Here is a 14,536-nt window from a genome sequence, read left to right as displayed (position 1 = left end):
CAAGGCCATCTAGGAGGGATCATTGTCTGAACACTCAAGCAACCAGTTTGAACTGCCCTCTGGGACTTCCTACTTAGAGCAATAAGGAAACAACCTAAAGAATCTTTCTATCTTAATATTTTGTTTTCCTCAGTGGTGGTTAGCCTCAGGGTTATTCAGCAGGATTGCTAGGAACCCCCTTTAGATACTAAGGCAGCTGGCTATAGCAGCTTTTATTGCAGCATGCTTAGGCAAGTCTCTCTTGACTCGAAAACCTTCAGGCAACAGAAATAGGGTATATAGAAAGGGGCGTAAAATTGCCTGGCTCCTGTTCATTCAAAGAGGCATTTGATTTCCCTCTTGCTTGCTTTGTTTCCTTTTAAGAGCTAACTAGGGAGAGAGAAATGAGATAGAATCTTAGAGATAAAAGGACAAGAAAATGATAAAGGATTCTATGGCCCATCACTACTGAAAATCATCTGCCCTTCCCTTAATAATGTGAAAGTCAGCTTTTGTTTAATCTTGTCTTAGTGTAAGAGAAGACAAAATTGTTGTATCCTGAGGTATCTGTGCTTGCTAAGCAGGGCTGTAGGAGGGTGTCTATGAAGTAAAACAAATCCAGTCATTTCACTTGAAGTTGCAGCAAAGACAGTTCTTCCTTCAGATTTGCCCTCCTTGGTGATATGTCTTTATCTCTTTTGTTTAAAATTAAGGAGAGGGAGATGAATTCTGAGTACCCTGAGTGACTTGGCCACAGGAAACAAACTTCTTAACTTTGGGGGCAGGCTGAAGAGAAGGGGAGGCTTTCTTTAAATGCAGCCTATCTTTGTACTGTGGAAATGAGATGGCAACTTTAAAATTAAATAAATCTGGTGATGCAGAATTTGATCACAGCATTTAATCCCTTACAGAGTCTGGGAAAGAACTGAACTGGTATAAGGACTGTAATAAGGACTGTAAGAGCAAGGACTTTTTTTCTTAGCTTGTGTAATACTGCTGCTGCTTATAGTTTTCAGAGTAATGGGAAAAGCCCTGCAAATAAACATGCTCTGACACACCTGTATTTTTGAGAATCAATTTAAAATATGCCTCAGCATTGTGATACTATCCCTGTTTTTATAGATGAGCTCCCTGTGTGCAGGGTGGGATGATGAACAGGAGTAAAAGGAATAATAAATGTAAAAATAAATGTGTTATTTTATATAAATGTGTCAAATGGCAGTTGTTTCAAGAGTACATTGTAATAAAAGTGGACCTATTTGGTAAACCTTTGAACATCATATCATATCTTCATCTCTTCTATTAGTCATACGTGGATGGATAGACTTCCTGCTGCCCAGCATCCATTTTAGCATCATACTCTCTTGAAGTGAGGACCTTTCTGTGAGTGCTTTCCTAAGAAGGGCAGTGCTGTTCTGCAACTTCAGAACAGCAAGATGTTTCTAGCCAGATCAGTAAGCTTAGTATTAAGTAGTTGGTGTGTGTATTGTGCACTAATGAAGACTGCATTTGAATACCTTAATGTTAGCTATTGTATTTTGTGTATCTAAAAACTCTCTATTTCGTGTATCAGTATCCATGAATTCATGGGCCATGCTTTTGGGAATTTCTGGTAGTTTTTAGCATCTTGCAAGCAGCAACCACTTTGGGAATAAATTCCAGAGGGATTTGTAGAAAAACTTGCCTAACTCTTAGTGACTGTGTGAAAAATCTGTTTCTGCACGAACTAGACTTTGTCAGAGACTTTTAAGGCATTTAAGTTACCCTTACTGCTTTGTTCTAGTTCAGATTGAAACCATTAATTTGTTGAATGAATTTCTGCTGCCTGAGACTGCGGTTATGTAGGGTAGTATATATGGTTCTGTTTCAAACTTTGATTAAGGGGCTGGAGCTCTGACAGGCTCTCTTCCCACCTGGTCAACAGGATGTTCATGTGTTTTGGTTCTCAAAGTCAATGGAATCACAGCTATGGCACAATACATGATTGCACACTGAACAATTGTATGTTGATTTTAAGGTATGCTTTTGCAACCTGAAAGTAGGATAGAGCTGTCTATCATCATACCATCAGTATTCTCTCTGTCATGATAAGCCTGTTGATATGGTTTGGTGAGGACATAATTGGTTGCATAGATGGAGTAGTCCAAAACCAGCTTTGTTTAGTCAACACACAAAAACCTGTCAAGCAGAAGAAATTCTATGGAAAATTAAAAAATACAGCCATATTATCTATTGCAGCAATACTCAAAAACTTTTATCTATGTTTCTATTTCTTTGAGGCAGTTAAGCCATGCCTGGAGACATTCCTGCCGTCAAGAGACAAACCGTGTTAGAAATTTCAGGGTTTGTTTGGCACAGATTAAGAAATCACAAATTTTACTGCTCTGTGCTTTTATGTATATCTTAGGTGGTAATAATCCTGAAACATAAGGAAATATTGCAAGTTAATATGGAGAGGACAAGTGGAAACACAGTGCTTTCCCAATGGGTGGAATATCTGTCAGCACACGAGATTTTCATTGCTGTGTGACCAATAGCTTTTGCATTTGTTGGATGTTATTTACAAAGACAGCTGTAAAGTCCTTAAAGGCTCTTCAGCCACTTCAGGAGTGTGTCCTTGTGTAGTGCTGGTGCAGATTTAGGGGAGTGTTTATGGAGGACTGAATTGGGGTAGAGGTAATTGCTAACAGAGCCATCTCATTTCCCCTTCAGGATTTTTACTTTACTTTGGCTGCTTGGAATTGAAATTTGTGTCATCTCAAACAATGCATTAATGCTACTAGATTTGTTACACCATTTGCAAAGAAATGTACTTCACTTTTACATTAGCAATGCCTAATTAAAAATGACTCATACAGCTGAAGACTTAGTTTCATGTGTTAATCTTTCCCAATTCTTGAAATTCCCTAGAGTAGAAAAAAGGGTGCGCAAACAATGTCACGGCTGTGACCCTTAGTTAGGCAAAGCTGAATCCATGCCATTGTGTGTAACATTCTAACATAACCCAGTAATCTCTGCATGCTACACTTTTTTGAGAGTGATAATCGGAGCAGTTCACGCTGAGGCCTCTGCAGAAGTAGATATTCTGGTTGTTTTCTCTGCCTGGTATAGTAGATATCTTGCAAGTAGCCTACACTGTCTATGCACAGGACAAATTTGTATACAATTTGACGAAGGGGTTAGAAATAACTTTCATCTATACATCAAATCCTAATGTACTGGTTGTAGCTTTAATATAATTCCTTAATGGCATCTATGAGGAGAAACTAATCTGGTCATGATTCATCTAATCTTTAAAGTTCTTAGATGGAAAGAAATAAAAAGGGAGAAGCTGTCAGAAAGTCATGCATTACGTGAATTGAGGAAACCAGCTGGTTAGGAATACAGAGGAAGAATATGAAATAATAGGATCTTTAGCTGGGTCATTTAAGGTAAACAGAATCATAGGTGACATGCTTGTCAATGGAACAGTTCATGTTTGGGATATAATGAAAAGTTGAAATTTCACACCAAGCTTGGAAAATAATTAGGTTTAGCTTAATTTCTGCACTTGCTTGTGTTACACAGAGGCTTTTCTATCCATTCCCAACAGAAGAAGTACACAATGCCAAGTCAACAGTTTTGGTAGGTCTGTCATGATGTGGTCAGTGGTGAGTGTTTGTGTTTTACTTTTAATAAAACAGGATTTTCCAGTGAAATCTTAAACCAGTCCCAAAAATCAGAAAACCAAAATCCAAGTTAGTCATCTCGGCTTCACTAGAGAGTGGAAATCATTTTCTCACAAGCATAAAATGAGACTTGCCTGCTTTATAAAACACAAGGATTACTTTACTGAGAGATGCTTTTTTATTGTGATGCTTTTATACTGAAGAACAGCTTGTCTTTCTGGATGTTTGTGGCTATTTTTTTGGAATGTCCTTTTATCAAGGATCATGTACTAATGCAAAAAGAAGCAATGGGTGATTTATTCTGCCTTGTTTCTATTCTTTTATCAATTTTTTTTTTTATGTTCCAGGAATTTCATATAGGGTGTTAATTTGGTACCTAACATTAAAATACCTGTTGCCTGTCTTTTGCTTTTCTTCCTAATGGCGCAACTCAGTAAAATAATCTGGCAATTTCTGACCAGCTTATGTTAATAATATCTTTTCTGAGAAGATCCTAAGTTCTCACTAAACATAGCATAGCAGACGTGCACCATATGTAAGGTGACTTTATGCTAATCAATGGAAAAAAGGGAGGGGGGGAAGGAAAGTTCTTGTGATGACTGAGAATTCTGTTATGAATTAAGTCCTCAACATACCTTGGAAAATGTGCCTACCAAGAGGGACGCTGTAGATGGAATAAATTGTACAAAATATCAAAACTGAAGGGCTTTTAGTCCTTGAGTCTTTCTTGAGGGATTTGAGTAATTTTTTGCGTGTCCTTGTTTGTTAGTTCATTTCTGACATGATTTAACCTCCAAAACCAACCAGCCAGACCACCCACCACCCTCCTGAAACACACACACACACATAAAATGAACATCCCTTCCCCAAAAAAGCCAAACAACCCAACTCTCTCCTCAAGAAAACCTAAAACAAACAAGCAAACAAAACAAAACAAAAAACAGCCCACAAAAAACTACCAGAAGAACTCTTTAAAATTAGGTTAGAAATAATCTGACAAATCTTCAGGCATATGATAGTGTTTAATGCCAATAAAGATTTCTTTCAATTAGAAATTCTGATTCTTAGTAACTGCAGAAATGCTCCTTGTGTGCATAAAATGAGAACATTTTTCTTTAAAGTTGTTCTTATCAATATGTAAATACTTCGTATAGGACTGTAAAACTGGGTCATGGATGGGGAGAGGACACTTGTTTCTCTTCGTAGTGCGTAGCACTTCTGAAAGTGCTTTCTGGTGTGTGGAGGAGATGGTGTGCCTTGGGGCAGTCACTCTTGATACCAGAATTGATATGATTTTGCTGACAAATGTTTAGCATGTTTTGTGTGTTTTCACTCTGTTTTTCTAAGGCCTGTTACACTAGATCTATGTTTATGGTACATTCTAAGTTGATTTCCTTAGTTTCTTCAACATTAGTCTCATTTAACAAGGATTTGCTTCACATAAACATAAATGAGCGATAATATAGTGTCAGATATTGGATTTGTGCATTTGTTTTATGAAGTAACATGTCTTGCATTCCTTGGTTGCCCCAGAAATGTTGATTTTAATTCTAAGAATATTTACCCATTTTTGTTCTGTGCACACAATACAGAGCTGTGACTCTAGTTCATGAGTAGGTAGCATTTAATTTGATAATGCAGTATGAAGTGTAATGGCTGATTTATAGGTTTCATCGGTTTGATATAATTTGCTAATACTTCTTAAAAATTTTGTGGTTGATAGCGCTTGATCAAGGTACAGCTCAGGTCACGTAAAATAGAAGATACTGAATGTAAGGACTGGGGCAGTTGTCATGTAACACAGCTACTGGGAGAGGGGATAGGGAGGGGAATCTGTTCGGACATCGTAGTTTAAACCCAGCCAGCAACTAAGCACCAGGCAGCTGCTCGCTCACCTTCCTCACTGGGATTCAGAGAAGAATTGGAAAAAAGGTAAAAGCCGTGGGTTGAGATAAAAACAGTTTAATAATTGAAAACTGCTTGGTAATTAAGAAAACACTTTAATAATTGAAAAGTAAAATACAATATTAACAAAAAAGGTAAATAAAAAGAGAGGGAGAAATAAAATCTAATAACCACAAGTGATGCACAATACAGTTGCTTATCACCGGCTGACTCATAATCCAGCCTGACCCAAAGAGCAATCGCACCCTTCTGGGTAACTCTCCCCAGTTTATATACTGAGCATGACGTGCTGTGGTATGGAATACCCTTTTGGCTAGTTTGGGTCAGGTGTCCTGTCTCTGCTCTGTCCGGGCTTTTTGTGCTGCTTTTCACTGGCAGAGCATGAGAAATTGGAAAGTCCTTGATCAGGGTAAGCGCTACTTAGCAACAACTAAAACATAAGTGTGTTATCAGCATTGTTCTCAGGCTAAATCCAAAACCACAGCACTGTTCCAGCTACTGGGAAGAAAATTAACTCTATCCCAGCTGAAACAGGACGTTAATGTAGGGAAGGATATGGTTGTGTCAGTGTTCTTGTTGTGTCCATTTAGACTTTTTCTGCACTGCTGTTCAAAACAGAGAGAAAGATCTTTCCCTGTGGAAAATGTCCTGTTTCCATACTTAATGTAACTTTGAGAAATACACAGTGCTCACAGTAACTTGCTGTTCTGCACATGCTGCAGATATGAACAAAATGAAGACCTGTATTCCTTCCTGTAGTACTAGGATTTATTTGAACATTTCATCCATGTAAGTGCAGGTTTGCCTGCTTTGTATCCCGTAATTTGATGAGCGTGACTTGGAAGTTGTGGAAAAGGGCTCATCTGTTGCAATGTATTTTATGTGGTTTCTTAGTATATAGCATTAAAAACTCAGGATATGGAGATAAGATACGTGTAAGGACTGTGGTTGGGTGGAGGTTGAAGAGAAAGGTTTTGAGGGAAGGTGGGAAGGAAATAGATGTGAAGTCAGGGTGCAGAGCTGAATGGGAGAGAACAAAGAGTTTGCCTTATTGAACAATAATTAGTATGATTTTAATGTAATCAGTTTGATTACTTCAAGACTTTTCATGTGTCCCTCTTCGCTCTAAGACTACTGGTTGAACTTCAGTTGGTCAAGTAAGGACTTGGCCAACTTTTCCCAAGAGATACTCAGCTAGAGAAAAGTTAGAAGGTGCTGCTGCCTAAAATGTCTCTCTACATCAACAGCTGCATAAGAACGTTAAATGTACTTTTTGTGGTACGCTTACTCTTGAGGAATCATTAATACTATCCTTGCTCGCAAAATTGCTTGTTCCACAGTCCATCTATGCCATATCCAGCTACGTTTGGAAAAACCGGTGAATATTGTTTCAGTGTGTTCCTACAGTTAACTGCAAAAATGGTTCTGTAATGCAGTGAGACAACTTTTTCCTTTTGTTTCTTCCTCTACACTCAAGTAGCATATAAAAACAAAGGCTATAAAATATGCACCTTAAACATTTTATAAGCTCATAGCATTACATGGATTTTTGTCGGATTTAAATGGAAATAAATGAATGTGTTATCATGTGTGCAGTGGTTTTTTCCCATTTTCCACTGTTCCCAGAACTGAGTTGCATAAGTGTAACATAAATAGAGGGGAGGAGTAGCACATGCTGGTACTGTAATTTAAACAGAGTCTGTGAAGCATTACTGGGCAGTGTTTTTATATCTCTGTTATCTTTACCAGCTTTCATTGCTTTGTAAAATTAACTTGCAGAAAAGTGAAAAAAATGTTCTCCAGTATGGAGGTTTATGTGTAGTCCACTCCAATATAATGAATAAATGCAAATTTATAAATAAATAGGGTCTTTTATAAATAACTAGGCTAAAAAGGAAATAATTGCTGCATGTGGCATGTTTCTTAGTGGAGCCGAATGTTGGAAAACCTGTGCAACCGAAGATGTAGTTTGCTTAACAGTACCTGTAGTAAATGAGTTGTATTGTGGAAACCAGCATGGCAGTGACACCATTTTAATTAACGCTGTAGTAATGGGGGGTTTTCATTACACAAGGGAAAACAGTCAGTAGTTGCCACATGCAGACAAATTGGAACTTTGTTTGCTATTATATTTTTGTACAAGTAGTATTTCTGCCTGTTTTGTGACCCCTGCCTACAGTGTGTCTATAACATTCTGACCTGGAATTGTTTGTGTGCATGTTTAGGAAGGGTAAAATATGCATATCTTTAAAACTTTTTTAAAAGCCTTTTTGTGATACCTTCTACCTTATAAAAGTCCCTTCGATGATTAGAATGTGATAGATAATTCTACATAAGTAGTTATTTTGGTGACAACTGCTCCATTTTATTATCTTCTGAACTTGTATCTATTCATTTTCACTTGCTTGGAATGCTGAATTAGTTGCAAATTTAGTATTTTGGTGGAAAGTACCAACTTTTAGAATATCAAAGATCATGTTAAAACATGTAATAATTCAGTGGAGCGCTTTTATTAATTGGAGTCAAGGTTTTTGTTAGCAAGTTTCTAGGCATAGCAATTAGTTGCTTAGGGCAGGAAGAAAATAATATTGTTTTGTTCATCCAGATGTGATGAGGTCTTAATTTATGACCGCAGCTTTTGGATATTGTGGTCATGCAAATACATAAACAAAGTTTGAGATTCATCTCTTCTAATGTTAGTGTATTTGACCTAGTTAATTTAGGTTCTCTTCTTGAAGGAGGAAACAAGCCTGATTCACCTTCAGTACATTCACCTTGTGTAGGCTCCTTTCTCTTTGGGGGAAAGCAAGGTGACAAGGTCAGATGTCATGTCCACAGAGATGCTAGTGGCGAGATGACAAATCTGAATTATTTATGCCTTTAGAATGTCTAAAATAATACAGTAGCAGCTCCTAAACTTGAACATGCTTTAAAATATGAGAAACCATGAATTGGGAACAGTTGCTACACAATTATTATTTAATCCAAACAAAATGATGGAAAATTTACAGCCTGATTGATAGTTCAGTACAAATACACGTTGATCCACCAAGATACATACAAATCACAAGACAAGACATGGGTACAAAGCAGAGATATGAGTTGGAGTACCTAGTTTTGAACTTAGATCATCAGTCGAATTTATTTCAGATTTAAATGTTGTGTTTTTGCTGAAGTGAATGAAAATGGGCATTCCATGTAATCCAGGAAAAAAAAGTAACTAAGGGTTATTAATATAAAGAAAGAATGGTACCAAGTTAATGATGTGTTGGATTCTAATTGATAACAATACTACTAGAATAGTTTTAATTGATACCAGTTCTGAATGAATCAATAACAAACTTTTTTGTCAGTGCTCATCGTGTATTAATAGTTTTAATTTTTGTTCTAGTATACTTCTGGGAGCAGTGTTGGTTAATGGCATCAAGATAGTGTTGATGCTTGTTATGAATAGGCTGCATTACTTATTCATTAGCAAAACATGCTAATCACACACTCAAAAGGTGACATAATCACTCACTACACTTTTGTATTTTCATTGTATTGAATACTTGTGAGTGAGAGTGCTGAATGTAGTTTCCAGTTTTCTCAAAACACATAAATCTTAGCTCCAAAAGTTGTGTAATTGGGCTGTGCAGAGGCCTTGCTGTGTCACTTGGCAGTCCAGCTGTCCTCGTCTTTTCACATGAGGTTGAGAGGCAGCTGCGCATCACTTCCATATTACGGCTGTAGTCTGATTGGTTACTTATATTAATGCAGAGATTGTTCAGTTGGCAGCGGTGAAGGGAGTAGTCCAGCAGATAATCTGAGGATGTGGTCTATGCACAGAAAGTTTGAGGAGGGTAATGATTACTCACTAGCCAGTTCATTACAACTCCCGAGACACTCGAGTATGAACTCATCATGCCAAGTTACTGGACTGTGCTTGAGATGCCGGATGTGATTGGCTTGGTTTGAAAGACTCTGTAGTCACAGTTAGGAACGACAAGTACCTAAATCAATGACAAAAGGAAAAGAATGGTTGGTTCAAGGTTAAAACAGCTAGTTATGGTACAACAATCTAAATTATGATATTCATGTTCAGCCTTATCTCACCATCACTCTAGCTCTGATTGCTACACCTGTTTGTTGGGGAAGTGGCGGTGGCCAGAGTAAGGGATTGAGGAATCTGATACAGGGTGATGCTTGGAAAGAATCCAAACAGTTCTTACTTGATTTTGAATGTGGCTGTTGTTGGCATGCTTAACCTTTTGTTCTTAAACTTTCTGTGCTGTCAGGACATTGCTGTGAATGCATGGGTGTCCTAACTCTAGCTTTGTTTTGTCGTAGTCACATTGATCAAACAACAACATGGCAAGATCCTAGGAAGGCCATGCTTTCCCAGATGAATGTTACAGCTCCCACCAGTCCTTCTGTGCAGCAGAACATCATGAACTCAGCATCAGGTAAGCCAGATTTGTGTTTATGAAAAAGATCATATAAATGAAGATGCCACTAGCTATTTTAATTGAGGGGGAGTCCAGATCTCTCAACTGTCCTTCTAATTATCCTGGTTTTAAGCTTTATTAATGCCTGATGCATCAAACAAGAGGCTGATACTTGAGATAAGAGAATTTTATATATTATATATATGATCTTTCAGCAGAAAGAATCCTGTAGTTCTTTGGTTTGTGTTTTTATTTTTTTCAAATGGATAATTCAGGTATTTTAAAGAAGCAGGATTCTTGTCTACTTGCTTCTGACTGGAAATGCTGTTAAATTGATCAAGTGCAGAATTTTCATTAAATTAGTGCCAATTTGTATTAAAGCTACTGTGCTTCTGCAGTGTCTTCTGCCTCCCCTTGCTCACTTACAAGACTTGGTGTACTCCCATTCATTTACATTTCCTACATTTGTTAGGCAATCTCTCCCCCCCGCCCCCCCATCTTCCCTAAATGAATAAAGCAAACACCTGGAAAATCTTGATTTTTTTTGTTGTTGTTGTTTTGTTTTGTTTTGTTTTCCTCTTATTTTCCTATAATATCCAAAATCCTGTAACTGAGGAAGCCTGATATCTTTTCCTGAAATATAGAATTGGTTTTCAGGTAGTTGGGGCAGGCCATCACTAGATAGCAGTAAAGATGTGTCTTGTTCTTGCTACAGAATCTGCTGTATGTTTTCAGAGCTCTCTTGCCCTGAGCAAGCAGATAAACCTGGTGCTGTGCTAGTTTGGCTGCTTCAGTCTTCCCTATGCTTTGTCACCTTTTGTCTGTTGCTGAGGTTCGTGTTTTATTTACTTTCTCACAGTCTGATTGTATTTTGTGTATGTCTGCTGTTCCTGTGCTTCACAAAGGTTATTCTTTGGTGCTGCTTTTTGTTGTCTGTTCAGACAGCTTTGTTTCATGCTGCAATTCATATGCTGCAGACAATGCCAAAAGATTAACAGGCATGACCAAACTGTACTGTTCATGACTGAGTGTTAGAGGGGAAGCTAATCAAACTTTGTGCCACCTCGGCCAAGAGGTTGGATTACCCTGAAACAAATGAGAGTCCTGTTCAAGTGCAGGAAGTCATGATTCAGAGCAATTAAGGTCTCAGGCTCTGGTGTGAAGATGTAATATATGTGATTAAGTTTTCTGGAAATATCCCAGGAAACCTGCAGCAATAGAGATGAGATGTTTTTGCAGGGACAGTTCAGAAGAACAGAAAATAGGAGAGAGGAACAATTCTCTTGGTCTGTATTGCCTTTGGCTTATCTTTTTTGTGCTGAAACTAGATGTTTGCTCTTTGAATATTGACATAAATTCTGTGTTTTAAGACAACTCCTTCAACCTTCTGTTTTACCAGGAATTAACAGGAAAAAATGTTGATACTGAAGTAGGATTCTTTTTATGTATTTAACAAGAAATGAAAGGGTCCTTAGCAAAAAAATAGTTGTGAGGGGTAAAAATCTGAAAGAGAATCTAGCAGTTGGTACAGGAGGGTTAGTTTTTTAAAAGAAAATCAATAACATAAAATTGCTGTAAATATGTGAGCAAGTGATTCTGCGTAGATATTATTGCTCATGCAATAAAAAAAGTGTTAAGATGTTCAAGTAGGTTGTCTTGTGACTTGAGAAAGCAGTTATCTGAATACAAGTTCATTGAATTGATTTTAAATTTCACAAATGATACCATATTGAATATGAACTGAAAATCTTGTAAAGTTGGAGTTTTTTCCCCCTCGTGCTCTGAATTTGTAAAGTGCATGAAGAAATCAGAACTTCTGGTTATATTGAGTTGTGTGTTTACATGTCATTGCTTTTTTTAAGGCTTAAATCAGAGGTAGTATGACTTGGAACTGGCTCCTTGGATGCACCTGCTTACCCTTAACTTATTTGCATTTAGCAAAAATGCAATGTCTGGTTTGAATTAAATAATACTGAACCTGCATTTATTGGATATGATTCTGTTTCTGGTACCTGATTTGGCAAATCTTTGTGTACTAACTTTAAATTATGACTGTATATTTGTTTTACTAAAGTCTGTTATATCTGGCTCTGTTACTTTTTGCTGTTGAGTTCATGGTAACTTATGCTTCCTTGGTGGCCTTGGTGGTAAAGAATCTTTGAGAGAAGTGGAAAAATCAAGTAACTGTTAACCAATTCAGCACATTGGAACTTAAATCCGAATTCTCATGTTAAAAATACAAGATTACTTAGTGTTCCAACTTGGATATTCATCAAGAACTAGGAAGTAAAGCTGAGACCTTTAAGACATAAGTTTCCTGCTATGAAATATTGCTGGCAATGAAACATGCCCTGGTGCTTTGAGAGCCTTTCATGAAAGATACGGTGAAAAACTCATTAATTGTAGCCCTTAATCAGAAGTTACTGTCCCAAGTGTTAGTCTATTTATACTATTATTTATATTTATACAGGCTGCGTAGGAGCTTGTGAGTTAAGTTGCTCTGGTGAAATGTTGAGAGAAGATTTTTAGGAGCTGTCTTGAAAGCCATTAGAAGCTTTAGCCATTTAGCCAGAATTACAATTCTAGGCATTCACTAGAATTAAGAACAGGAAAACAAACTGAAGAGTGAGAGAGAACAGAACCTGGAAAGCTGCTGTCTGCATATTGAATATAAACCTGTTGTCTTTTCTGGTTAATTAGGATAAGTGGAGGTGAGGGAAAATGGGAAGAAAGCAAAACTGGAAGGTGTGGTATGGGTGAAGGCAAGTCAAAAGCGTATTTAAAAACAGGGAAGGTGTCATTTCGCATAAGGTTGGGGTTTTTAGGTTGTTTTTCTTAAGAAATCCCACCTTTTGAGGCATCTTAAGACTGTATGAGAATCCAAGTAGCTTGCTGCAAGTTATGTTCCTTTAAGGAAATGAATAGATCAGATGAAGCTGCTTCAGATGCCTGTCAAGATTCTGTGAATGAACTGTTTTATGAGTGTTAGCGTAAAACCTTTACAGGAGGGCATTGATATGTGAAAATCGACAAGGTGGGGAGGGTTTCCCCTCTTTTTGTTTCTTTAATTTTCTTTTTTGCTCTCAGTCTTGCTGAACTTCATATAATCAGCTAGAATGGTTTAAGCACTATGTACGCAGAGAAACAGTGCTCTTTCAGATGGCATTTGTTGATTAATCTGTGAAATGTGATTGCATCTTCACATCAGTAATGGAAAGCAAAGAAGCCTGTTACTTCTAAGTATGCAACTTATGTATAAAGTTTAGTCTTGACTGTTAATGACTTTTGTGTATGTGTTTCTAACAATTTTTTCCTTAAAGGTATTACAGGAGAAACTATGTTCTGTCTTGATTTGAAAAAGAAAAAAAAAAAAAGTTAAATAGTAAAAACAGTTTGTTGTTCTTCTAAGGAGCCTCTCCTGTACATTTCTTACTGAGGTAAAGTTATAAATTTGAAAGTAAATAATGTTTCTTGTACAGTTAGAGTTGATATAACAGAGATGGGATAGTGATTGTATTTACAGACTTCCATTCTTCAGATACTTTTACTTCCTGAATCATGCTTGACAGCACGGCTTACTTCAGCCTCTTCTGCTTGTGTGTAGACATTAGGTAATGAGCTTTGGAGCAGATGACCTGTCTTTGTCCTCTTTTGTCTTCACGCTTATACTGCAGTTCTGGATTTGGCATCCTGGTGAAGGTTTGTAGACCTAGTGTAATTCCATTGCCTCATAGGGTAAGACTGTAGTGACATATTAAAGGTTGGTTGGAAAATGAACACTCATTCATAACTCCTGAGGGTTTTTCTTGGTAGGGGGGAATATGCCAGTAACTTAATATGTGCTAGCTCTTCTCTAAGGTTCTTGCTTGCTTCAGTTGCTGGTTTCTCCTCTATGTAACCAGTCATACTACAAATTCTGCTTTGTGTACAGTCAACACTGCATATGATTTGTTGTGAAACTGGAGTGTCTAAGTGTCTGCGTGACAGTAATGCTCATTTCTTTCTTCATCTGCAAAAAATACCCCTTTTTGATAGTGTCTTTTTATAAGTTCAGCTGATTTGACAGAATGAAGGTCTTTGGGTAAATTTTGTAGAATTTGATATAATCTTAAGTTTTATAATCACAGTGATAGTGATAGAAGGGGGAAATTTCAACTTTCACAGAGAAAGATTAGGAAGGTTCTTAGAGATTGGTGTTTGCATTAGGCGCAGGTGATTCCTGCCGTTGAATGTAGCTGTTCCTGGGTTGTCCATAAATATTTAATATCTAGATACAGGTGCCCTTGTATGCATTAGCCTCTTGATAAAATACAGCTTTATTTACATTTATTTTACAAATAAATATCAGAGACTGTGGGGACTTGAAAGATTTACTTCGTATCCCAGCATAGCTGCAATCTATAGTACAGTTTTGCTTTTGTTCCTCTTCCCATTGCTTTCTATCTGCAGCAGTGAGCTCTGCTTTGTGTTTAAGATTCTGTGGTTCATGGCATATGAAAAAGTTACACCATTATATATTTTGTTACAGAGGTATGCCTTATCCGTAGTTCTGTAAGG

General features: G+C 37.3%; 1 protein-coding gene across 8 annotated transcripts in view; it reads left to right on the top strand.

The window, feature by feature from the left end:
• Positions 1–14,536, top strand: part of YAP1 (Yes1 associated transcriptional regulator) — an 87,188-nt gene that overhangs the window by 37,371 nt on the left and 35,281 nt on the right. For all 8 annotated transcript variants that reach the window (XM_065678698.1, XM_065678700.1, XM_065678697.1 and 5 more), the window contains exon 3: positions 9,882–9,997. In XM_065678698.1, the coding sequence (XP_065534770.1) occupies positions 9,882–9,997 (116 nt within the window). The remainder of the gene's footprint in view (positions 1–9,881; positions 9,998–14,536) is intronic.

The sequence above is a fragment of the Lathamus discolor genome, chromosome 4 (genome assembly GCF_037157495.1).
Source record: "Lathamus discolor isolate bLatDis1 chromosome 4, bLatDis1.hap1, whole genome shotgun sequence".
Classification (NCBI taxonomy): Eukaryota; Metazoa; Chordata; class Aves; order Psittaciformes; family Psittacidae; genus Lathamus; species Lathamus discolor.
Note: the sequence above shows the minus strand (reverse complement) of the source record. Positions and strands in the feature narration are given on the sequence as shown.